Here is a 26179-nt window from a genome sequence, read left to right as displayed (position 1 = left end):
GTATATCTTGAACTAAAACTAAAGTGTACATAATGCATAATATACTAGAAAATAATGGAGAAAAATAAAGTAGGGGGAGAAAATTGATAAAACAATAAAGGAGGAGAGAAGTGAAGAAAAATATTGGGCTTATGCACATGGTCTTCTTGGAAAATTGTCTTATTTATATAAAAATAATAATAAAACCATAATTTATATTAAAAACGGTAAGGTCCGATTCCTTCTGTTCTTAATATTTTCAAACCGGAACTGGAACTGTTTGAAATGGTTCGGTTTGGTTTTTGTTCCAATTTTGAATTTTTTGGTCAACGCGATTTTTTACCCTTTTTTTTGTCACAATTTGATTCGATTTTTTGATTTGACGGTTTTTATGCCCACCCGTAGTTCTGGGAAGACAGAAGTCTAGCTGAGACTATAAGAGAAACAGCATATGCAGATGCATATGTACAGTATAAACTGTTCAAAGCTAAAGCTTCACCCAACTTTGGCTATTCAGGTATCTAAAAATGCTATCTTCTTCCACTCAACTTCTTTTGGAAAATCTTATTGTTTAAGGCTGTTATTTTATTTCAACTTTTTGTGTACTTTTATGTTCTGCATGTGGTTTGCTTCACCAACTTGTTCATATAAATACTTGGTATTTTATACTGTTTAGGAATAGGGGTTCCTGGCTTGATTTGGTAATGATGGTAGTTTAGTACACTGATTAGCCATTCAAAATTGGAGTTTTGAGTAAAACCCATGTCAAAATTGTTCTTCTGGTTCCCATTTGGGTATTAATTTTAATTTTTAGAAACCACGTGGTCTAAACCATTATTCAAGAGGATTTTAATTGGTTTTATTTATTTATATTTGTTAATAGGAGTTTTTGAGTAAAACCTCATGTTCAAGCTTGTTCTTTTGGTTCCATTTGGGTATCAATTTCAAGAATCCAAGGTGTTTTAAGACAATATTAAAGTGGAATTTTAATTGGGTTTTTGCTGCAAAATCTTGGTGTTCAAGGTAAAATATATAATCTGGATTATCTTCTGAGAATTTTGGAACCCATGATGTTAATCTTCAATCTGCCATTCTTTACAGGTCTTTGTTAAGTTTGATTCACTGCTTAGTCCAAGTTGAAGACTTAACAAGTTTTCGACCGGCAGTTGCAGAGATTTCTGTAGGCATGGAGGTATTGCTGATGAATAGGCCTACTGACCATGTATGCAAGACAAGAACACTGCTTGCATTGATCTTGTGCATGTGGGTGTCCATGCAAGTGATGGCTGGAACAGAAAATGCCACGCATTTGTCTGCAAGGCCAAGTTCTCTGAATATTGGAGCTCTGTTTACTTTCAATTCCGTTATTGGGAGGGCAGCCAAGCCGGCAATTTTAGCTGCAATTGATGATGTCAATTCTGATCAAAGCATTCTTCGCGGGACAAAATTGAACATTACTCTCCATGACACGAATTGCAGTGGATTTCTTGGAACTGTTGAAGGTATTCCTACAACCTGCTTCTTTTATAGTCTACTGGAGTGGAAAAACAGGATCCTACTAAATAAGAAACCAGCTTTTAGATCAAGCAGCTACTGATTTCATTTATCAAATTAGTTGCCATCATAATGCTGAATTTTATTGCTAGATCAGAGTCTCAAAATACTAGTCCTTGGTTCTATGTATTTGCATTATGATCTGTAAATTGGTTGTTTTGTATGATTCTTCCTGCTTGAGCACTGTATTTCGAATTTTGTTGGCATCACCATGTCCTTGTCTCAGAATGGATAAATTTATAAATATTATTGTTATCCCTGCCTCGCTCTGTCTTAAAACTAAAAAAATAAAGTGATGTCTTTCTCGTTGCAGCTATGGAGCTGATTGAAAACGACGTGGTTGCTGCAGTCGGCCCACAATCCTCTGGAATAGCTCATGTCATATCCCATGTTGTTAATGAGCTCCATGTACCACTTCTATCATTTGGAGCAACAGACCCCTCCCTTGCTGCTCTCCAATACCCATATTTTGTCCGAACCACACAGAGTGACTATTTCCAAATGTATGCGGTTGCTGATTTAGTTGAGTATTTTGGATGGAGAGAAGTAATAGCAATCTTTGTAGATGATGATTATGGCAGAAACGGGATTTCTATACTAGGCGATGCCTTGGCGGTGAAGCGTTCTAAGATCTCATACAAGGCTGCCTTCTCTCCTGGAGCCCCCAAAAGCGATATCAATGAATTGTTGGTGGGAGTGAACCTCATGGAATCTCGGGTTTATATTGTACATGTTAATCCCGACTCCGGTTTAACTATTTTTTCCATTGCCAAGTCACTTGGAATGATGACCAGTGGCTATGTCTGGATTGCAACGGATTGGCTTCCTTCTCATTTAGATTCACTAAATTCGCCTGGCCCGGACATAATGAATCTCTTACAAGGGGTTGTTGCTCTTCGTCATCATACCCCAGATACTGATCTCAAAAAGCGCTTTATGTCTAGATGGAGCAAATTGCAACATGACGGGAGTCCAAGCTTCAATTCTTATGCGCTCTATGCATACGACTCTATTTGGCTAGCAGCCCGTGCGCTTGATGTTTTCTTCAACGAAGGTGGGAATGTATCTTTCTCCAATGACCGAAGGTTGAAGGCCACAAATCGAAGCACACTGCATTTAACATCACTCCGTATTTTTGATGGAGGCCAAAAATATCTACAGACGATTCTTAAGATGAACTTCACAGGTATAAGTGGTCAGATTGAGTTTGATCAAGATAAATATCTAGTTCGTCCAGCATATGACATTCTGAATATTGGAGGAACTGGTTCCCGTAGAGTTGGCTATTGGTCAAATTCTACTGGTCTCTCAGTCATTGCTCCAGAGATATTATATAAGAAGCCATTCAATAGGAATACGACTGCTCAACTTTATAGCGTTATATGGCCTGGTGAAGTTACAGCTATACCTCGGGGATGGGTATTTCCCAACAATGGCAGGCCACTGCGAATTGGAGTGCCTTATCGAGTAAGCTATGAAGATTTTGTGGTTAAAGACAAGAGCCCTCCAGGGGTCAGAGGATACTGTATTGATGTCTTTGAAGCTGCTGTAAACTTATTGCCGTATGCTGTGCCACGGACATATATATTGTATGGAGATGGTAAGAGGAATCCTGAGTACAGCAGTCTTGTAGCCCAGGTTGTGCAAAATGTGAGTATTTAGGTTAACAGAATCACCTTTATATACAGTTTTGTCTAATCAAAACTTTGATTTGCTCACTTCCTTTTTCCTTTTCAGAAATTTGATGCAGCTGTTGGAGATATTGCAATTACTACTAATAGGACAAGAATAGTTGATTTTACACAGCCTTACATGGAATCGGGACTTGTTGTAGTTGTTCCTGTCAAAGAGGAAAAATCCAACGCTTGGGCTTTCCTCAAGCCATTTACTTACCAGATGTGGTTGGTCACCGGTGCCTTCTTCCTTTTCGTGGGAGCTGTTGTTTGGATTCTTGAGCACCGGATGAATCATGAGTTCCGTGGTCCACCGAGCCAACAGCTCATAACCATTTTTTGGTTAGTATGTCTTACATCATTATGGCTGTTGATCAGTGCCTACACGAGTACTTTTACTGATACCGCTTTTGATTTGCAGGTTTAGTTTCTCCACAATGTTTTTCTCACACAGTATGTACTTCATGCTTAATCTTCCTTTATCTCGTGAATGCAACTCGTAATATTAACTTCTAACATCCTTTGCGACTTGGACTTGGTGCAGGAGAGAACACCGTGAGCACCCTGGGACGGCTGGTGCTGATTATATGGTTATTTGTAGTGTTAATTATCAATTCCAGCTACACGGCTAGTTTGACTTCAATTCTCACGGTGCAACGGCTGACGTCACGGATTGAAGGGATTGACAACTTGAAATCAAGTAATGATCGAATCGGAGTTCAAGACGGGTCATTCGTTTGGAGGTATTTGGTTGATGAGATGAACATAGCGGAATCTAGACTGGTTAAGTTGGAAGACATGGAAGCCTATATTAAAGCCCTTACAGATGGACCGACACGTGGTGGGGTAGCTGCCATCGTTGATGAGCTTCCTTACATTGAGTTGTTTATGTCCAGCACCAAATGCGCATTCAGGACAGTAGGGCCGGAGTTTAGCAAAAGCGGATGGGGATTTGTAAGTATTTATACATTTAGATTTGGAAAAATGAATACTCTGACCATGAAATGCTGATCTTCAACCACACTGCCTTTATTATTTTTCTTATGGATGCCTTATACAGGGACAAATAACATTATCGTTAAAAATTCAGTGTTTCGGTTTTTAATTTTATTGAATGATGCATTTGTCAGTTAGGAATTCACAAGACAGCCACAACATTGTTTTGTACTCTCATATTTAGTTTCCTTGTCTCAGGCCTTCCAAAAGGATTCTCCTCTTGCTGTTGACTTGTCGACTGCAATTCTTCAACTCTCAGAGAACGGTGATCTGCAAAAGATCCGTAATAAGTGGCTTACGCGTAACGAGTGCCCTACTCAACTCAATAAAGTTGATGGAGGCCAGCTATCTCTAACAAGCTTTTGGGGCCTGTTTCTTATCTGCGGTATTGCATGCTTCCTTGCTCTTGCGGTGTTCTTCTGTAGGATCCTTTGTCAATACCGCAGGTTTACCCCCGAACCTGTGGAAGCGGACGTTGAGGAGATTGGACCTACCAACACGAGATCTCGACGCTTACTCTGGTCAACTATTTTTAAGGATCTTATGGTCTTTGTAGATAAGAAAGAAGCAGAGATAAAGCACATGCTTAAGCGAAAGACTAGTGATAGTAAGCACGAAGCTAGCCCGAGCGCTGATGGGCGGCTGCATTCCCTTCGTGAGGAAGATTTGAGCGCTGATGGGCGGCTGCATTCCCTTCGTGAGGAAGATTTGAGCGCTGATGGGCAGCTGCATTCCCTTCGTGAGGAAGATTTGAGAGCTGATGGGCGGCTGCATTCCCTTCGTACGTGAGGAAGATTTGCTTTCCGCGGGTTGATTTTGCAGTGCCCACTCAGAACTCGGTTAATCAAATTTTATCCAATCCCTGTGGCATAAGCTACGTATATAGAATAACACTAGAAAGTTCTACCCGCACGTTGCTGCAGGATTAAAAATTATAAGAAAGATTATGTTTCAAAGATGTAAAGTCTATGCCATGAAAGATTTATACTATTTACATATGAAAGATTTAATCTATGCAACAGACATCAAAACTTGTAGAAGTTTTATTACTTTATCTAGAATGATAAAATACGACAAATATTGTTCACTGCAACGCTCAATTTTTTTCTCCAGGACTATTGATTGTTAAGAAATCACCCTAGGCAACGAAAGAAAATATTGTAACACATGAAATTAATTTATATGACAATGGAATTATACTGTAAAGAAAATAAGAATATAGTATGGTTACCTTTTCAACGATTTTATAGCACCTCATCAACTTTTGTGCATTTGCCTCTTTGATTAGTTTTGTCTCACTACCTTAAATGTATAACAAAGATTGAAAATGATAAATGTATATTAGATAAAAGCTGGATGAAAAATAGAAGAACACACTGTTTGTTTGGTAGGGTGTAAACAGAAAGTTGTATACCCATCGATCAATTGGGGTGGCAAAAGTTGTATAGCCGAAGTTGCAATGTAAGCATTCTATATCACTGCGACTGTGCATCATTCATTTCTTAGCTTCTTTTAGTTCAAACCACCTAAACCAAAGAAAACAAACAAAATATTAAGTACAGTTTATCATCTGTCTTTGCAATTTAACTTCTAACATGACTAAATATAATCTGAAGGCAATAAAGCTTGAGCCTAATTCTATCAGCCAAAAGGGAGGAACACTAAATTTTATACACGAAGTCCCAAGGGGTTTGATAAAGAAATCCCAAAACAGAAACTATAATTTGAAAACTGTGCATAGATGGTCAACTTTGTTCAAATGTCTTAATAAAGTACATCCACCAAATTAGAAATATTAAGTTGTGAAAAATGAGCTAATTCCTTTATAATAACAAAATGTTGGTCAAAATACCACAATGTGAACAAATATATCATAAAGGACAAATAGAAAAACGATACTTACCAATATTGACATATGGATTGCTTCGAAAGAATGTTACATGCATTGTTATTATCTCAATGGTTTGGTCTGCGATAAGAAGAGTAACTATTTAGAAAGCAGCATCATTGCCACTTGCTAGTCTTCCCACATGATTTAAGAATATAACTACTTAAATAGATATGGGATCACATTGACCATAAATTATTACATGCAACTCAAAAAAAAAAATGAGAATAGAGTTGTCAGAAAAATCGAAACTTGCCGGAAAAAGTAACTGTTACGCAACCAGAACTCTTTTAATAATTGCACATTTAAATCTTTTTCTTGATCAGTAAGATGTCATAAATACAATGTTCCACAGTTCATTACATTTTCATTTCTAGCCATCAGAACTTGAAACACATAACTAATGAGTGTTATAGAAACTTACCACAACATTGTCAAAAGAGAATATAAGACCATAAGTTTCATCCAATTTGACGATATATAGTATTCGTTTAAGAAAATCTTATTGCAGTTTGTCTTCCAAAAAATCCTACTCTTAGTAAAAATTAACAGTAGTAAGTCATAGCATAATCAGTATTAATTTCAACAAAGCAAAAAAAACAATGACCACTATACATATAATTCCATAAATTACACCACATCAACCTTGAGAGGTCCAACATGTCCAAAACTCTCAAAACCTTCTCCATATTTAGCTTCAATCGCCTGAAAACACTGAGAAGTGGAGGAAAAAAACATAAATTCATCAAAATTTGCTACCCAAGTGTCACATCCCGGCTCAGGGCGGACCATTTCCCGGGCCCGCTCTACCACCGTAGCACGATATTGTCCGCTTTGGGCCTCGACCACACCCTCACGGTTTTGTTTCTGGGAACTCACACGAGAACTTCCCGATGGGTCACCCATCCTGGAAATGCTCTCGCGCGCTACTAGCTTAACTTCGGAGTTCCCATAGAACTCGAAGCCAATGAGCTCCCAAAAGGCCTCGTGCTAAGTAAGGATGAGAATATACATTTAAGGATCACTCCCCTGGGCGATGTGGGATGTTACACCAAGGATAAGTTAAAAATGGAAAGTATTTTCATTGACGGATATATGCATGAGTATTAGTTACTATGTTGAACTGTTGGCAACACGGAAAATACTCTTCCATTCTCTTACCCACCAAAAAAAAAAAAAAAAGCACTATAAAAATCTCAGAGAAATTCTTTGCAAGATTATCGAAATTACAAAAGTGGTAAAGCAGCAAGTCATGTTTTGGATCAATGTTGGACCACATTTGTTTCACTTTAACTGTCATAATTACAACCTCAAGATTAGATTCTAATTCCACAATTAGATGAGCAATGCTTCTTGATTCCGCATGATTATTGGCATTTGCAATTCACACAACCTTAAATTTTAAAAGAACACACAAAAGAAACAGAACATAAAGTATCCCTCTCTTTTACCTTCTCAAAAACGTGTCTTAGGGAAGCTGTTGTCAGAGGCTTAGCCTTCTAATGTTTACAATCCACGAAATAAAAAACAAATAGAAAAGAGCCTCTATAACCAAAATATGCATGATGGTATTTTTCATTAGACAAATTAGTTATTGATTAAAAATTGGGTAGTATAATTCTAATTACCTTTTAAGTCATAGTTTTAGCTTTCCTTATTTAATGGCTTTTAGAGCTGAAAGTTTGAAAGCGACTGCAAATAAAAGATCAAAAGAAATTTAAATTCATACAAATTAATAAAACCCCAGAAGAGAAAACTGAGTTTGAAGTTTTTGCTGAACTCACAATACATAAAAGATCTGTTTTTGTAATACATTTAGTTTCTTGGGTTCAAATTTTGGGAAAATAATAATTGATACATGAAAAAAAATATGTCGGAAAAATATGTTGAAAAGAAGATGAGTTGTTCATATTATTTGATTTGATATAGTTTGGTAATACTCACTGGTCCACTTTGATGCTAGAGAGTGGTTGGCCATATGGCTTGAATAGCGAAACATATGCGCTTCTGTGTAAATACAATACCAAAACAAAAAATGAACAAAAATTCTATGAAAATTAACATCTCTTATTCCATACAATATATACAGTATATATGAGTAAATTGCTTACGGGTCTGACTTCAATATAACCTCACTCATCTTCATCCATCTAGAATCCCTACAGCTGCTACTGTTGTAGTTCCTGCAGCTGCTACTGCTATATTGAAATTGAAGACCTTAGATAGTTTATTTCACATTCTTACACACATGACAAACCAAAAAACATTTAAAACATATAAATAATCTTAAAAAAAAGGCCAATTTAATACCTTTTCTCAAACAGGTGATAAGCACCGATAACAGAAAAAATAGCTGAACAACCACTGTGAAAAATACACCCAAAGAGTTAGTGAAATTAGATATTGAACATGAAATCATTCATAAAACAACATGAATAAATAAAGGAAGACATAACAACTCACCCTCACCGAAATCAATCAAACACTGTAAATCTACAATTAACAAAACAAACAGTAAAAATTCAAATAATCAAACATGCCAAAATTAAAAAGAAAAAGAAACATGCAACAATATAAATCTATTAAACATAAGTTAAGATAACATTAATGAATTTGACCTACTATTTTACTTGTATATTTGTTTTTGGAATTTTGAGTGAATGAACGGCAAAAGAACATATAACAAAATAACAGAAGCGTACCCCATTGAAGGAAGCCCGCCCGGCCAACCGGCACAGACATCAGCAAAGGTACAAAGCCCGATTGCACTGAAGAAACAGAAGACCAAATCACTATATGAGCAAACCAAATGAGAGGTAGAGGGGAGTGAGCGAGCGAGAGAGAAACTAAATTACTAGTTTTCTCAGCATGGACCTCACCATCGCATGAAGGCTGTGTAACGGCCTCATTTAGTGAGCGAATTATGACATGATTGAGACTAGGTTGAATTCAGTATGATATGTTTACGGAACGATAATGAGAATAGTAAGAAATTAGAAAACTTGAGAGTAACAGGCATGGTTGCGACATAATTGATATTAGGTTAAATGCAGTTGCCTAGAGTCATATCCTAATACACAATGGCCTCTTTTCGTGATCATCCATTACATGATTTAGACTAGATTGAAACCAATATTGTTTGGTCCCATTTAGTGGGCGAATCATGACACGACTATGAATAAGTTAAATCTAGTTGCATAGAGACTAGAGCCATCTACCTTGGAGAGGGGATTTATTTTGTCTAATGTGTGGGACATTTTATTTAATGTTCCAATCCCTCTTCTATTTAGAGCACCAAGCGTGGGACAACAATACAATAATTCTTTACAATTGCAACCGTCATGTCATGCTCTCTCCGTGCTAGTTTATCAAAACCAACCACCATCTCTACATAGAAGCCTAATTTTGTGTCCTTAATTAAGTTTGACATATGAGGTTTGCATTCAGTTGGGCTAAATGCAGCTGCAAGGTCAGTGCCATATTCATATATATTACATACATGCACCTGATGAAGGGGATCCCGCTTCACTATAGCCGGAGCTGAATCCATATCGATAAACATTTTGAAATGATATCAAAAGCTGTACAATCAATTATCGGAAGTATCAATAATATGAACGATATGTTGATAACCCGACACAGTTAGAATATGATTGTCGATATCTCCCGCTCCAGCTATAGTGGATTCGAATTCCTCTTACGAAGGGTCCTATACATAAATATTGATAGGTCACAAAACTTTTTTATGTAGAGAATATGGAATTATTTAAACTTACTTTTACTTTTCAAGATTTACCTCAAGAAGTGTGAGAGTGAGTAATGAGCTTGGAGCTGGACATCCAAAGTCTACAGCATTTTCAGTTGTGGTGGTGACTGTAGTCTCTTTCATTATGTCAATCTTCGCAGCCGTAGTTGTTCTTTTACTGCGTCATAAGTTGAGCTACGCCTTTACCGAAGGTGAAGCCGTGGCTGCTGCAGTATCTGATCTCCCGCTTCTCGCCCTCACCCTCCTCCTTAACGGAGTGCAGCCAGTTTTGTCCGGTATATATAAATTGGAGCATTCGTTCATGAACGTGCCTACGTTAAATGAAACATATGCTAACTAATGTAAATGCACGAATCCAAGTGTTGCTGTTGGGTGTGGATGGCAAGCTTTTGTTGCGTATGTGAATGTTGGATGTTATTACGTGGTTGGAGTACCATTTGGTGCGCTTTTAGGGTTTTACTTCAAGCTCAGCGCCAAGGTACAAAAAATAAAAATAAAAAATAATTTCGTGGTTCTCGTTACTAAACTAATCTAATCGCATGATGCGAGTTTTTACTAATATTTAAGTTTCATATCATATGATGCACTAATGTAATTGAAAAAAGTATCATACAAATGATGATGACTATAACAATTATGTACGATGATTTTGTAGGGAATATGGTTAGGAATGGTGGGGGGCACATTGGTGCAAACACTCATCCTACTGTGGGTGACCATTCGGACTGACTGGAACAAAGAGGTATCAGATTTGAGTGCCACTTTTCTTTGACTTCAAAATTTTTTATTATAATTATTTTTGGGATTTATCTTGCATGATTTATTAACATTATAAGTGATTTAAATTTTTTTTTTTAATATAATCGTTATTAATATGAAAACATACATTTGAATTGAATTGCAGGTGGAAGAGGCAAAGAAAAGGCTGAATAAATGGGATGTGAAGAAGCCACTCAAGTAGTGAGAAAACAGTTGTGAAAGAAGGAACATTCATTTTTGGGTGTGATTATGATTTGATTTAATATACAAAACAATATGTACTGTAAAACAATTTAATCATTATTATCTTCTAGGATTCTACCACTCACTGCTGCTTTATGATAACTTCTGTTACGATATGACAAAATTATGCACGACCTGATGCTACGACATGAACACACACGAAAGTTTAATGTTTGGATTGAGCATTAACGGTCAGAGCAATTAAAAAGGGTCGTGTTTGTGAGAAGAAACAAAATAAATATATTTTCTTTCATTTTTTAAGCTATTGACTATACTTTTCCTTAACGGCTTGGATTCGAATGGATTTGTTTAAATTCGATCCGTTTGCCAGGTCAACTTTTCAGCATCTACCTTAATGTGAAAATACAGATACTGGAATTGCTCGTGGTAATGCAAGTACAATCGATAATTCTGACACATTTGACAAGCAGGAATGTGAATACAAAAATGAAACAATCCAAGGCTATTACTTCTTCTTCCCTGCTTTTCCCTCCTTCCTTCTTATGATTTCATCAGCATATTTCACACCCTTACCTTTGTACGGTTCCGGGGACGTCTCCATTTCCTGATCGACGCAGCAAACGGACCGATAGCACTCTGGTCATATCCGCTAACAACGGTTCTGGTGTTTTCTTCGACCTTGACTTGTATGACATCAGGGATATCCATCCTAACCGGATGGGAGAATCCAAGACTTAGTACCAAGATCTTTCCTTCTAAAGTAGCTCGGTATCCGACGCCTACCAGTTGCAACCTCTTATCAAATCCTTTTGACACCCCCACCACCATGTTGTCCGTAAGCGTCCTAAGCAAATTATTCAAACAGGCACATAAGGAACAAACCATAAAGAATAAGGCTGGATTATTGTTTAAAGTACATGGCTGAAGATGGAAGAAATGTACCCGAAAAGGCCATGCATTTGATTGGTCCTTCTAGTTGTAAGAATCCTTTGTGGACTTAAATACTTGTGATAAAGGTGGAATTACATGTGGATAATACAACTTCAATAAGAGTTTGATACGTGGAAAACTAACGTCCTATAATTCAAGAAACACATTTGGAAGGTTTGGGATGCAACTGCCATCCACTAACCTTTTTTCCACTGAACTTGATACAACGGGACAATAACCAACTCACCCATGATAGATGAGAGTTGGCAGCCGTTGTTTCTATACATGTAGGAGTTCCCTGCTCACCAAGAAGACATTCTTCAACACAGGGTTCTATCACCATAAGAATACAAAGGTCTTGAGTGAGTAGAAGTAGGGGTGGGTTCAAAAAACCGAAAACTGAAAAAAACCGACAACCGAACCGGACCGAGGCCGAAAAAAACCGAACCGAAATTGTCAAACCGAACCAAACCGAATCTGACCAGTTCGGTTTCGGTTTTTGAGGCTCGGAAACCGAACCGAACCGATATATATATAATTTTTTTGAATATTTATAAATAGTTTAGTCATACAATCATAACAAAACAAAACCTGTTGCCAAGTTGGTTTCAATGAAACTTTACAAGCTGGAGGTATGGGTTCGAACCCTCATGCCTCCAGGATTTGTGTGGTTATTTTTAATTTTTTAATCTTTTTAACAAAACCCTTAAACCTTTATTGCATTTGATTTTGTTAGATTATTTTAAATAACATTTTAATTAGTATCTTTTCTTTTATTATTTCTATGTAGAAATGGCAAGTGGAAGTTCAAAAAAAGGTGATATGTTGCCCCCTAGGCCACCCAAGCGTTAGCAATCAAATTGTCGTTGAAAAAGTACGTGGATCACTCTCATTGTGGGGCACTTGAAAGTTGAAATTTGGAATGTTTATTTTAGTCTTTTAGATGTGGAATACTTGAACTTTGATGTTTATTTTAAGTTTGGACTTTTGGAAGATTTAAACTTTGATGTTTATTTTAAGTTTGGACTTTTGGAAGATTTAAACTTTGATGTTTATTTAACTTTGGACTTTGGAACACTTGATTATAATTAAACTTTGAATTGAATATTTATTTTCATTGTCTTTGAGTTGAGACTATGATTATATTAGAAATTTGGAATGCTTATTTTGAGTCTTGACGATTATGTTGAAATAGGACTTATTACAAAATGGATGCAAGTTGTTTTCATATACTTTTTTTAAGCTACTTGGGGAAAAAAGCAAAAAAAAAAAAAAAAAAAAAAAAAACCGAACCGGGCCGAAACCGAACCGAGAAAACCGAACTGAATACAAACCGAACCGAACACAAACCGATAGAAAACCGAACCGAACCGAACCGAACAGTAATTTCGGTTCGGTTTCCGGTTTTTGCAAAAAACCGAACGGAACCGAACCCACCCCTAAGTAGAAGAATTCCTTGTGTAACTAACCATGTCTTCTTTAGAGCTATTGTGTACGATTAACAGCCACCATGGCTGCACCAGGTAAGCTTCTCTCATTACATTTGATTGTGACCTAGCAAAGCATGCTAATATGAACTTGGGTTGTTCTTACATTTGATATCAGAGCCATGTTAGTAAGCCCTAGGTCCGATGAATTAATAAGAAATCCTAATGCTTTATGCACATATAATATTCGTATGATGATTGCTGTAGTTTTTCTATAGCATGATTAATTGTTCTAATGCCATATGCTGCTGCCAAAGTTGTATTCATTGCAAGAAAAGGAATATATGGTTTGGAGATTAGACCACTGTAAGCATTGTGCTGTTGTCATTCTACAATTGGTAGTCATGGTTGCTTCAATTTCACAAACAATGATTGGTATCTGTTTGAAATCCGGTATTCGATTGAAATTAGTTTCTCGATATCTATTTGATATTCATGTTGCAACCAATATGCATAAACTTGTAACAGAACCTCAATTTTTCTCTGAAAAGAACTCTTCTTCAAACAACAGACCGTGATATCAAACGTATCCTCAACCTTGAGATTTATCACTGCTAATTTACGTAATATATGGCTGAGAACATACACCTCATTCTTTTCTATAAACCCTTTTGAGGGTTTTTGATGTTTTCTGGGTTTATGGTGCCAAGTGTTGATTTTATTTCGATCTTGGAGTTGTGGTTCTCATAATTGATAAACCTTTTTCGAGTCGAAAGTGAATTTCATGTTTTTTGAGTTAAAGTCACTACCACGGTACATTTGTCGTGTGACGTTAATATGGAATCATTGTCTTTGAATCTTCATTAAATTTTGAACTGGAAGGTTCCTTCAGGGGGTGATCTTATATCAATGTTTATTTGAGATTTTGATTATGGTCTTTACTAGGAGAACACACATAAAGTATATCATTGATTAGAATCGTTATTGAGAGAAATCATCGGACTTTAACTGCTTTCGATAAAAGCTCCAAAGTTGATCTGATCACTCTGGATTTTGGAGTCCATTTATTATTAAGCTTAGGAGGGAATATTTTGAGTGGTTTGATTTGTGAATTTGAACATTGTATTTGGTGGAATGTTAAACAAATTTGATTCTTTTAATTACTATTGTCGTTGATTATATTTTGATCCTGGGCACTATAATTCTTCGATTAATGTTTGTAAGTTCTCTATTTTTCTGGGATATTTGCATTTGTAAAGTGGTTAGTTGAACACAGGCCATTGGTTGAAGGGCGTTGCTGTCTTGAACTGGCCAGGTATTTCTCGACTATTTCACACCTCCATTTGCGTATGCAATCATATACAGCTACAAGATAGATGGATGCAGCTTTGAGTGATCAAAGCTGGCTTGCGATTACCAACATGTGAATTCTTCAGCTGCCTTGTACCCGTGGGCTGTTTCCATGAATTGTGTCTTGGAATTGGTGCTGTTGTGTGGGAGTAAAAAGTGTATTGAGTTGATGAAGCCAAAAGTTGATGAGCTTGGTTGACGAGTCTGGCAGTAGGGGTATTCAAGAATCATGCTGCAAACATGGGTGTGGTTGAATCATTTGACGTAGCTACTATATGAAAGTAAGGGTTGGTCTTTCATTTTATTTTGCCTTATGCTTTAAATAAAGCATGGACTTCTGTGCTCGTGAATTTTACCATGTTAATGGTTGAAGTTTTATTTCAGTTATTGTGTATATGTACAAATATATACATGCGATATATTGAAATATTGTGGACTGATGAAAGATTCAGACCGAATGAGCTTGGTATTATAAGCATTCCATTCAAGCTAAACAAAAGCTTGACAATGGTGGAGCACTCTGATCAATGGGAGCTTGTAAACAAAACTTTAAATTTGTTTCGGTATTTGTATCATGCATAATGCATATTTGACAGTTTATGCTTTTTGCCCAAAGGTGTAACATAAATTTGTGTTGTTTGATGTTGCACTCTTTGCATACAGGTAATGTCTTCTTGACTGCATTATAATACATATTGATATCTAAATATGTATTGGCAATAGTCATTGGTAGCTTAGTAAGTTTTTGTTGTCTTATTCTAATATGTCTAAAAATGATTGTACACATATATTCTAAATCTCACTCTAGCATTGATGTGGTAAAGCAATATATTTTATTGTGCATATGAAATGTGAGCATGATTTAATTGGTAAGCAAGCGCGTAAACACATCAAAACCTTTTCATTTTAGTTTGAACTCGATGTTGTGTATGTATGTTAAAGCAAAGGGGAGTGGAGATTGGGATTTATGTTGAACTTGAATATGGCTGGTAGGTTGCAAGGTTGAACCTGATATATGTGAAAATAATCTATAATTAGATTTTACTTATGTAGAAAATTGATTTTTCATTCGACATTTGAATGATTTCTACAATCAAATTGAAATGCTAAAGTTTTATACAAGATATCAACACTAATAATCTCTATACTTGAACAAATGTTTAAATAAATCTTCACCAAAGTGGGAATTATTAAGAAATTTTGTTCAAGGGATCCTTAATTGAATTTTGTGATGACAGTTCATTACATGAGACCAATCTTTCAAAAGAGAGAAATAGTGAATGGCTTGAACTGTGATACAGTGTATAGTATTTTATAAAAGTTTTAAGCCGACTTTGTTCCCTTGTCCAAAGACATGATTTGAGTTGTAACTTGAAATTTTTGTGAAATAGCTATACAAGTAAGGATGTGTGATTAAGATTGCATAACTGATATTTTATGTCACTTGCCCAAAGGTGTTACATAAAATTGCATGTCATGGTTATTCACTAAATAACTAGATTATCTGCATAAGGCAGAATTGAGGCTTAATTGGAAGCATTAGGCAAACTCATTGGAGTTTGATAAAGGATCGAATATGTTTATATCATATTTTGATGTTGTTTCATGTGAGAGGAATGTATAAATGGTTTGAGATGTTTTCAGGGTATAACTTTTGTAAGAAAATTAAGTTGACTGTTTTCTTGTCCAAAGGCTTGAAATCTTGGTTGTTTTCTTAATCTTTATACAATAAGGTTACATATCAAATAGTGGAAATATGGGAGTGAGATTGACATTTTGACATGCATAAGTATTTGTGTTCATGTTGCTCTTGTTGAATCATGTTTCTTATTCTGTCAACTAAATGCAATGAATGTATTGTACACATTAATCAATTTCAGTGCTTGATAATGTTGCGATACTTCATCATTATTATATCTTTGATTCGTAAAGATAGCAGATTGAAATATGTTGTTTGAGGTGTGTCTATCCAAAGACGATACATGAAGAAACCTGGGTTTTGTATGATTAAATAAAGGCACGATAAATCCATTTATGGTATAAGGAAACATCAAACAGTTTGGGTTTAAATACTTGTGGTTCTAGAGTGCATGACAACTTGGGTTCCATTGAAGTGTGGGAGTAACAATCTAACGTATGTTTTACTTTTGCTCAGTTTACTTGCTTTAAGTTTGTCATTGCTAAATGTATGAGGTTTTAATTTATGACTTGCAATAAAATGTCTGATCTTTGTTCCAAAGAACATTTGATTGAGTTTTATTATGCAGGAAAATGGAAAAGGAATCTAGTGATTGAAGATGGCAAACCACTTTCAATCAATAAAGGTAAACTGGATAAATGGGAATGAAATGGGTATGCATCAAGAAACGTGTTTAGAATGTGTATAAATGTATGTCATCATTAGCATTATACGGTATGAATTTGTGGATTGTGGTTTCAGAGTGAATGCAACATTATTGTATGCATTATTTCCTGAGATTCAAACTCCAAATGATTACTGGTCAATGTGTATAGATGCTAGCTACGTAGAACTCAAGTGATCACTAAGGAATGAAGTTATGTAGTACATGAAATTTCAAAACCACAATTAGTTAGCGTCCATATGGGAGAATGTAAGAATCTTATATGAACTTAACTACTTGTGATAAAGGTGGAATTACATGTGGATAATACAACTTCAATAAGAGTTTGATACATGGAAACCTAACGTCCTATAATTCAGGAAACACATTCGAAATGTTTGGGATGCAACTGCCTTCCCCTAACCCTTTTTCCACTGAACTTGATACAACGGGACAATAACCAACTCACCCATGATAGATGGGAGTTGGCAGTTGTTTCTATACATGTAGGAGTTCCCTGCTCACCAAGAAGACATTCTTCGACACAGGGTTCTATCACTATAAGAATAGAAAGGTCTTGAGTGAGTAGAAGGATTCCTTGTGTAACTAACCATGTCTTCTTCAGAGCTCTTGTGTACGATTAACAACCACCATGGCTGCACCAGGTAAGCTTTTCTCATTACGTTTGATCGTGACCTAGCAAAGCATGCTCATATGAACTTGGGTTGTTCTTACACTAGTCTCTACTGTCTTTCTGACCCTTAGAGCCCCAGAATCCTCCTTCTGAACCAGCACTTCGCGGATAAGTTAGTGAAAGCTGCCCCAATGGTCCCTTTACTACCAAAGCCTGTCCTTCCAAAGTGATTGTCACATTGGATGGTACTTCAATTGGCTGCTTTCCAATTCGCGATTCCTTACACTCTATTGTCTTCTTCAAAAACCTGACATGAGATACAGATACGCTACAAACAAAGAATCCGTTTCTCTCGCCCAAAAAAGCAGACCGCAAATTGCTGAAACATGATAGCAAAAAGGATCTTCACTAAACCAGAAATAATCCACTCTAATGTTAACTTCAAAAACATAACAAAACAATTTAAAAACTAAGTTCTTATGTTCCATTGGGTTTTCTGAAATTCGTGAAAGTTTCGGCCTTCTCCAAACACTGGAGAACAGTAACGGAAACTTCAAAACATAGCAACACAATCCAACCACTAATTCGTTATGATCCCCTGGGTTTCAGAAAAACTCATGAATCCATTTCCAGTTTGGACCTTTTCCAAAATTTGAAACCCAAGAACAAAGTAACAAAACTTCAAAAACATAACACAGTGCAAACATTAGTTTCTTATGTTCCATTGGGTGTCTGAAAAACTCATGAATCCGGTTCAAGTTTGGACCTTTCCCCAAATTTGAGACCTAAGAAACCAACACTGCCCTCAGCTGAGGCAAATGCACTAAAATATGATATTATTTACATTAAAAAGGATGAAGAATGGGTTAAGCTCAAAATTAGCTAGTAATAATGTAGTTTAATTTCATTTTTAGAGAAAATCAAATCTGAGACATCTCATTTAAATATCATTAGGCCGTTGTCCTACGTCAGCTTTGCCTTTGTTGCCTACATTATAAATTGGGAGTTTGAACGAAAAAACTTACGATACTGTTTAATTTAACGAAAAACACATTTTTACACTAAAAAGTTGATACTAGTACTATTCATTTTACCGTTTATTTTGTTCTTATCGTTAAAATTCAAAATTTTCAAACTTTTTTCATTAATTTTCTTTATAAATTTGATACCTTTCCATATGTGGGGTGTAATGGGGCCAGTGGTTGGCCATGAAATTGAAACGGCACCGTTTGAATGTGAAACTAAGGTAGGGTTACAATACAGGCCATCGTCTTCTACCTCTAGATTAATTCTACGGATGTGCATTTTTTTTATGCTTAAAACTGTCATATCCCGGCCCAGGCGGGACCACTTTCCGGACCCGCTCCACCACCGTAGCACGATATTGTCCGCTTTGGGCCCCGACCACGCCCTCACGGTTTTGTTTCTGGGAACTCACACGAGAACTTCTCGATGAGTCACCCATCTTGGGAATGTTCTCGCGCGCTACTCACTTAACTTCGGAGTTCCTACGAAACCCAAAGCCGATGAGCTCCCAAAAGGCCTCGTGCTAGGTAGGGATAGGAATATACATTCAAGGATCACTCCCCTGGACGATGTGGGATGTCACAAAAACAGTTTTCTACTTAATAAAATAATCACCTGAAAATATAATAAAATCCTGCGATTCCCACAACCCATTATTTTAATCTTCTTGAAAAATGCTTCAAATTGTCAGAAAGATTCAAACTTTACAAATTATTACAAGTAATTTTCACCCAAAAGAGAAGGAACAGAAAACAAATGCTTGAATTAGAGAGCGGCATAGAAAAAGTAAAAGTAAATTGCGAGCTGACCTGGTTTGGAAAGATGAGGTGAGTGAAGAGGCCATTGTTTTCAAGAGCATGAGAGCATCAGCTGCTGAGCTTTTTGTATTCTGCTTCTCTGGACAATCAAGATTGAAAAGAAAGGATGAAGCTTTTGTTATCCAGTTCCCACCCACTTGCTAAAATTACCAAACTACCCTCCAAACTTGGGATTTCCCAAGCCAAGCACAACTTATAAGATCCATGTAGGAGCCCAAAAGACAAAAGCATTTTCTAATAAAATTTTCATTTTTCTTGTTGGTAAAACATTTTAAAGTGAAATAAGGTGAGTGGACAATTGGTCAATGTGCTTATGCAGCTACGTTTATATTGATTTTTGTTAATTGATTTTTTTCAATTTATTTATTTCGAGGATCGAAAATTGAAAAAAAACCTACACTGATTCTATTTTCTCTCCTCGCACTCTTAGAAAAGAAGAAAAATGTAAAAGAATAAAGGATGTGTGAAAGTCATAAAAAAACACTAAATGTTGATAAGAAACCTCCTATATAGGGATTTGAATTCTCGTCGGATTCTTTTGGTAAGGATTTCAGAGATCTATGAATCGTATCCGTTCATCGTACATTGTGCAGTCAAAAATCATTTTAAATATTTTTATTTAAAATCAAACACAAATAGTACCTGATAAAAACTAATCACATAATTTATGATGAACGAACACGATGTCTTCACCAAAAGAATACGAGAGAATCATGTTGGCCTATATAGGATATCACTGTCAACTATCCTATTTTCTTGCCAGGTGGGATCTTGTTATCCTTCACGTACTCCACTAGGTGATGTGAGGCTCTCAAAATTCCATGGCCATAAAAGACCCAAAACCTGAGAAAAATAATGAGCTTTGAGAATATTACATTGGAAGTGGACCTGGTGCTTCTTCCATCCAAGTGTGATTCTTTTTTTTCATGTTGTCCAACATCATCCTCGCTTGCACTGCCAAATTCAATCATTCAACCACCACAAATTCCTTCCTTCAACTGTTCAACAGTTGGACTTAAAAAAAAATTCAGTTCTGTGAAGTTGAACTGAAAATTTCTCTGGAAATCAATAATTTGTAGGTGAAATTTACCAACTTTCTATGGTTTTTCAGTTCACCAATGAGTGCTCTCAACTGGGTAGTTCGCTGATCAAGCAATAAAGCTTTCCTCCTCAATCTTTATCCAAAGTTTGCTGAATATCCTGTGTTTTCATGCCATATTTACTGATTATATGAAGCTTTTGAAACATGGGTGTTAGAAAAGTTTGAGACTTTACTGTGAGGAATTGCTGCAGAGGGAAAAAAAAAATGAGGGGTGCTGTAGTTTTGCCACTGCAATTTCTGATATGGGTTTTCCTCACTAGCTGTTTTTACTGCCAGAAGCCTTCTGTGGTGAATATTGGAGCAATTTTTAGTTTTAACTCGGTTATTGGTAGAGTTGCAAAGACAGCCATGGAAGCTGCACTCTCTGATGTTAATGCAGATCCAAGTATACTCAGTGGGACGGAGCTGAGGTTGCTTAAGGAGAATACAAATTCTAATGTGTTCTTGGGATCCGTTGAAGGTACTTAATTGATCGGTATTGTTGCTTCTGCGTGTGAATATCATTACTTGTTCCAGTTTATAGCTGTAGTGGTTGTTCTTTTCTAGGGTGAAATTTTGATTTTAGCAACTGTTATGGTGCATTCGGACGAGGGACATTCAAATTTGTTAGGAATGTAGAACAAAATTTGGATGGAGGGTTTTGAAAATGACTTTATGCAATCCATTTGAGGGAACTTTCAAGTGATTCCTTGAAAGGTGTCATTGGAAAGTCATTTGTTTAGTGCTTTATAGTGTTTTAGTGGTAGTTTTGCAATGATTGAGTAGTTCATCGCTAGTGTTCTTGTAGTACATCTTAATAATTGAGTCTAGAGTTCCTTGGTACTTCAAAAGCGCTTGTGAGTTGTAAGACGATATTTAGGATATTCTCAGGTTGCTATGACTCCATATTATGTGGAAACCTCTTGTATTTGTTGTAGATTTGAAGTTCCAAAACACGTGGAATCAATCGCTAATTTTCTCACCCCTGCTCTGATTAGTTTAAGATTTCTTTCACCACTATTAGCCCTTCATGAGCTCTTTTCTTGTCTTTCATATACATTTTCAATGGCACCGCGTCTAGTTTTAAAGTTAATTTCCTTTTAATATTTCCATATGTTGCACTTCGTATCCTCTCTTGGGATGTTTGATATTGAACTTCACTCTGAATTGCAATCAATGTAACCCACATTTCTTAATGGCTCACTTTTTGGGAGCAGCTTTTCAGGTGCTTGACAAAAGTATAGTAGCCATAATTGGACCACAGACCTCTTCAATGGCTTATATGATCTCTGAAATTGCTAATGGTCTCAAAGTACCTCTTGTCTCATATGCTGCCACTGATCCTACTCTTTCTGCTCTCCAATTCCCATTCTTTCTCCGAACTACACAAAGCGATGCTCACCAAATGGCTGCTATGGCTGGTTTGATTGATTTTTATGGGTGGAAAGAGGTTATTGCTGTCTTTGTGGATGACGATTATGGGAGGAATGGAATATCTGCTTTACATGATGAACTTGACAAAACAATGTCAAGGATTTCTCATAACTTGGCTTTGCCTGTCCATTATAATTTAAATGACATTGCTGATTTGCTCAATAAATCCAGATTTCTTGGCCCTCGTGTCTATATTGTTCATGTTGATCCCGATCCTAGGTTGAGAATCTTTACTGTCGCCAAAGAACTTAATATGATGACAAGCAATTATGTGTGGTTTGCAACAGATTGGCTTTCTACTACAGTAGATTCATTCTCTCAATGAACAGAACTTCACTCACTGCCCTTCAAGGTGTAGTTACTTTACGTAAGCATATCCCAGAGTCCAGTAGAAAGCGTGCATTTATGTCTAGGTGGAAAAAAATGCAGCAAGACGGTTTAGCAAGTTCTGAGTTAAATGTCTATGGACTTTATGCTTATGACACAGTTTGGGTTGTTGCACATTCGATTGAAAATTTTATCAATGAAAACAGAAATATCTCATTCTCTGTCCTTGATAAATTACTTGACATAAGACCATCTCAAATTCAGCTGGGCAAGCTTAAAGTCTTTGATGGTGGATCTCTTCTTCGTGAGAAGTTATTGGAGACACATATGAGTGGTTTAACTGGTCACGTTGAATTTGATAAAGACAGAAGCCGTGCGAGTGGCATTTATGATATCATTAATTTTGATCAGATGAAAATTCGTACGGTTGGTTTTTGGACTTATTATTCAGGTTTTTCAGTTTCTCCCCCGGAAACTCTAAATAGGGGAAGAAGTAGCTATTCTCCACTGGATCAGAAGCTTGACAATGTCACATGGCCTGGTGGAAATACAGAAAGGCCACGCGGTTGGGAGATTGCAGATAATGAAAAACCATTGAGAATTGGAGTTCCAAAAAGAGCAAGCTTTGTTGATTTTGTTACAGAACGGAACAACAGCCATAAAATCGAAGGATACTGCATTGATGTGTTCAATGAAGCACTGAAGTTAGTCCCGTATGCTGTTCCTTACAGATTTGAACCTTTTGGTGATGGCCGGTCCAATCCCGATTATGGTGAGCTTGTGAAGATGGTTGCAGAAAACGTAAGTAAACTTTACACAGTTTAGATTTGGTCAATCCAAAGAAAACTTAAAATGTGACTGGTTTTTGGGGTGATATTACTTGCCAAACATGGAAACATGATGTGAATAGGAGTCAACACATGCAAATAACTCTGAAGAATACAATGTCAAGTTCTGAAACTTTAAATAGAAGTGGTGTGCCCATGGTATCTATCTTATCTTCTAATTGACATTTTGCACCAGGTGTTTGATGCAGCTGTTGGGGACATTGCAATTGTGAAAAACCGGACAATGATTGTGGATTTTTCTCAGCCCTATGTTATCACCGGGCTAGTGATAGTGGCACCTATTGACAATTCAAAGTCAAATGCTTGGGTGTTTCTCAAACCATTTTCATTGGAGATGTGGTGCGTGACTGCATCTTTCTTTGTGCTAATTGCTGTGGTAATGTGGGTTCTTGAGCATCGAGTCAACAGAGATTTTCGGGGTCCCCCTAAGAGGCAGCTCGCTACAATCTTTACGTAAGTTTTCTGTATTTTGTAAATGGAGTTCATTGCAATTCTTCTCGAAGATTAATATCTTGAGTACGATATCATTACTGCAAATAGATATTATTATGTACTTCTTTTAACTAAACCGATCATGTGGTTCTGACATCATTCGATCCTTTCATATTGCAGGTTCAGCTTTTCAACCCTATTTAAGAAAACTCGTAAGCAAATATTTGGGCTCTGCTGTCTAATAGTTCTTATTAACATGAATCCTACAAGTTAGCTTGTGAAGTTCACGTCTGTTAGATTACTAGTTTTCCAGTTGCATATTTTAAATAGATTAGCAGTATGTAACCGTTTCCTTGTTAGTTCATATTCTTATTGAAAGAATGAAGAAAATTAGCCTGCACTGATCCTGTTCGACCATCCCCTTCAAATCACATTTTAGTAAACTATTTACTTTCTTATCAATCACAGAAGAAGAAACTGTGAGCCCGCTTGGGCGAATGGTGATGGTGATATGGCTTTTCCTATTGATGGTGATCATATCAAGCTATACTGCAAGCTTGACTTCAATCCTTACAGTTCAGCAGCTTTCGATACCCATCACTGGAATTGATAGTTTGATTGCAAGCAATTGGCGTATAGGCTACCAAGTAGGGTCATTTGCTTATAGCTATCTGACTGATAGCCTCTACATTCATAAGTCGAGACTTGTTCCACTAGGCTCCCCAGAGGAGTATGAAACTGCACTGCGAAAAGGGCCGGACGATGGAGGGGTGGCAGCTATTATAGATGAGCTTACTTATGTTGAATTATTTCTTTCAAGTCAAACTGATTTCGGAATTATTGGTGACACATTTACGAGGAGCGGATGGGGATTTGTAAGTACCTGTGTCTTTCACATTAGATATTACGTTTCTGGTGTAGTTGCTCACTTAAACGAACATCTGAATTCTAAAATGATTATTGTTTATGATTATTCTCTATAAGTTTTGTTTACTGAGTATTGTGTTATGGCCTTTTCTTATTTTTATTCACTATATGAATTAGGCCTTTCCAAGAGATTCTCCCCTTGCTATTGACATTTCCTCTGCAATCTTGAAACTTTCGGAGAGTGGAACACTTCAGAAGATTCATGAGAAATGGTTCTGCAAGATGGGTTGTCTCAGTGACAAGAAGTCCGACGAGTCTGATCAACTCCACTTGATGAGCTTCTGGGGTCTATACCTATTATGTGGCGCCTTCACTCTCGCTGCGCTTGTAATCTTTCTGCTAAGAGTTATACACCAATTTGTCCGCTACAAGAAGCAGCGCGCAAACCATCTCTCTTCACCTTTGTCATCAAGCTCCTGGAGTTCTCGATGGTCTCAAGTCATGAACTTTGTTGGCTTCATCGACGAGAAGGAAGAAGCAATAAAAAAAATGTACACTCAGGGTGACAGTACCCAAGGTCATGTTAGCTGATAAATACTTAGATCATGAAAGAACAAGCTTGCTTATGTTAGTTCAACTTTAGAATTCTGATCATTTACTATATTACAACACATATTAAAATGGCATGTATATATCACTTTTCCCCTAATCTTTGAGAAAGTTTTCTGAACATTTGAGTTAATTATAAAATACACCCTGAGACTTGGTGTCGTTTTCAAAAAGGACAGGATGTTTTTATTTTTTTCACTTTACTACAAGAAGTACTCACACGTTAATAACTCAAGTCATTTTTTTTCACAACTAAACCTCAGGGGCGTATTTTGTAATTAGGTCTAAAATTTTCTTGGCTTATGGAATTTTACTGGCAACTTTGAATTTTGCCAATTGGTTTTGTCAGAAACATTGTTAAGAGAGATGGGTTTCCGTTCTAATAAGGTTCATCGTTCAAGAAGGAATAATTTAACATGCAGTATCCTGGATTCTGATGTCGCCACTGTTGTTGATGCTGTGGTGTTATGCCTTTATTGCTGCCGTTATCGGCAGTCATTTCTGCTTTGCACATGGCTAGATTTTCCCGGCCAACAAAAAGTAAAAGCATAAAACTTCCCTTTCACGGGACTAGGCTATATACATTCATGTACTTTGTGTATTCGTCAATAACGGTTATATATGTTGTAATGACATCTAAAAACAAGTATGTCCATCAATGGGTGATTGTATTAAATATTCACCAATATATATATATATATATATATATATATATTTATTGTGTTTCTGTTAGCCTACAAATTGATTAATACACATAATAAGATATACGTATTATTTACGATAAATATGAAAAGTTAACATCTTAGTAATGTGTATTAGTTGAAAAGCGTTAATCGCTTTTCAATGAGTTAGTTAAATACACATCGTGAAACATGTCGTGATTGACACTTTTGTATTCTATAACTACATATCAGTTTAAGAATGGCTTTGGTTGGTGCAGACGTGGCAATATGCTTTTTGGCATACACACAGCTGAAAAGTTACCAATCACCTTTACATTTACTGAAGTTGGATACTGTTGTCGTGTTTGACTTGTCCAACTACATATTTTGATTCTTGTTGTCCACAGATCTGGAAAATATCTGGTAGACCATATCCAATTTATAGGATAAAGTTTAAAATATGGTTTTTAAAAGCCTTCTGTATCATCTTTTAACTATTGGCCTAAAATAAAACTAAAGAGAAAATATATTTCTGAGCTAAACTTCCCTTAGAATTTAAGTTTGGCTTAAATT

General features: G+C 36.5%; 2 protein-coding genes and 1 pseudogene across 2 annotated transcripts; 2 read left to right on the top strand and 1 right to left on the bottom strand.

The window, feature by feature from the left end:
- The first annotated feature begins 217 nt into the window (after positions 1 to 217).
- On the top strand, positions 218 to 5235 carry LOC103944531 (glutamate receptor 3.4). The gene is made up of 7 exons (XM_018646790.2): positions 218 to 496; positions 1081 to 1481; positions 1847 to 3183; positions 3271 to 3548; positions 3628 to 3659; positions 3751 to 4160; positions 4401 to 5235. Exons 2-7 carry the CDS (start codon positions 1166 to 1168, stop codon positions 4989 to 4991), a joined length of 2964 nt encoding a protein of 987 aa, XP_018502306.2. The 5' UTR covers positions 218 to 496; positions 1081 to 1165; the 3' UTR covers positions 4992 to 5235.
- Positions 5236 to 11210: 5975 nt separating this feature from the next.
- Positions 11211 to 19457, bottom strand: LOC103944533 (annotated as a pseudogene).
- A 733-nt stretch (positions 19458 to 20190) lies between these two features.
- On the top strand, positions 20191 to 25044 carry LOC103944534 (glutamate receptor 3.7). The gene is given in 7 exon segments (XM_009355002.3): positions 20191 to 20908; positions 21645 to 22175; positions 22178 to 22989; positions 23212 to 23489; positions 23649 to 23680; positions 23937 to 24343; positions 24513 to 25044. Coding segments are annotated over 7 exon segments (2730 nt in total). The 5' UTR covers positions 20191 to 20652; the 3' UTR covers positions 24927 to 25044.
- The last annotated feature ends 1135 nt before the right edge of the window (positions 25045 to 26179 follow it).

The sequence above is a fragment of a genome, unplaced genomic scaffold, assembly GCF_019419815.1.
Source record: "Pyrus x bretschneideri cultivar Hongxiangsu unplaced genomic scaffold, Pyrus_bretschneideri_v1 Contig12, whole genome shotgun sequence".
Lineage (NCBI taxonomy): Eukaryota > Viridiplantae > Streptophyta > Magnoliopsida > Rosales > Rosaceae > Pyrus > Pyrus x bretschneideri.
Note: the sequence above shows the minus strand (reverse complement) of the source record. Positions and strands in the feature narration are given on the sequence as shown.

Bases quoted from the DNA above. Each gene is read 5' to 3' on its own strand.
- LOC103944531 (XM_018646790.2), top strand. From the start codon at position 1,166: ATGGAGGTATTGCTGATGAATAGGCCTACTGACCATGTATGCAAGACA. The intron at 3,549-3,627 runs GTTAGTATGTCT...TTTGATTTGCAG, and splicing joins CAGCTCATAACCATTTTTTG to GTTTAGTTTCTCCACAATGT. The intron at 4,161-4,400 runs GTAAGTATTTAT...TCCTTGTCTCAG, and splicing joins GCAAAAGCGGATGGGGATTT to GCCTTCCAAAAGGATTCTCC.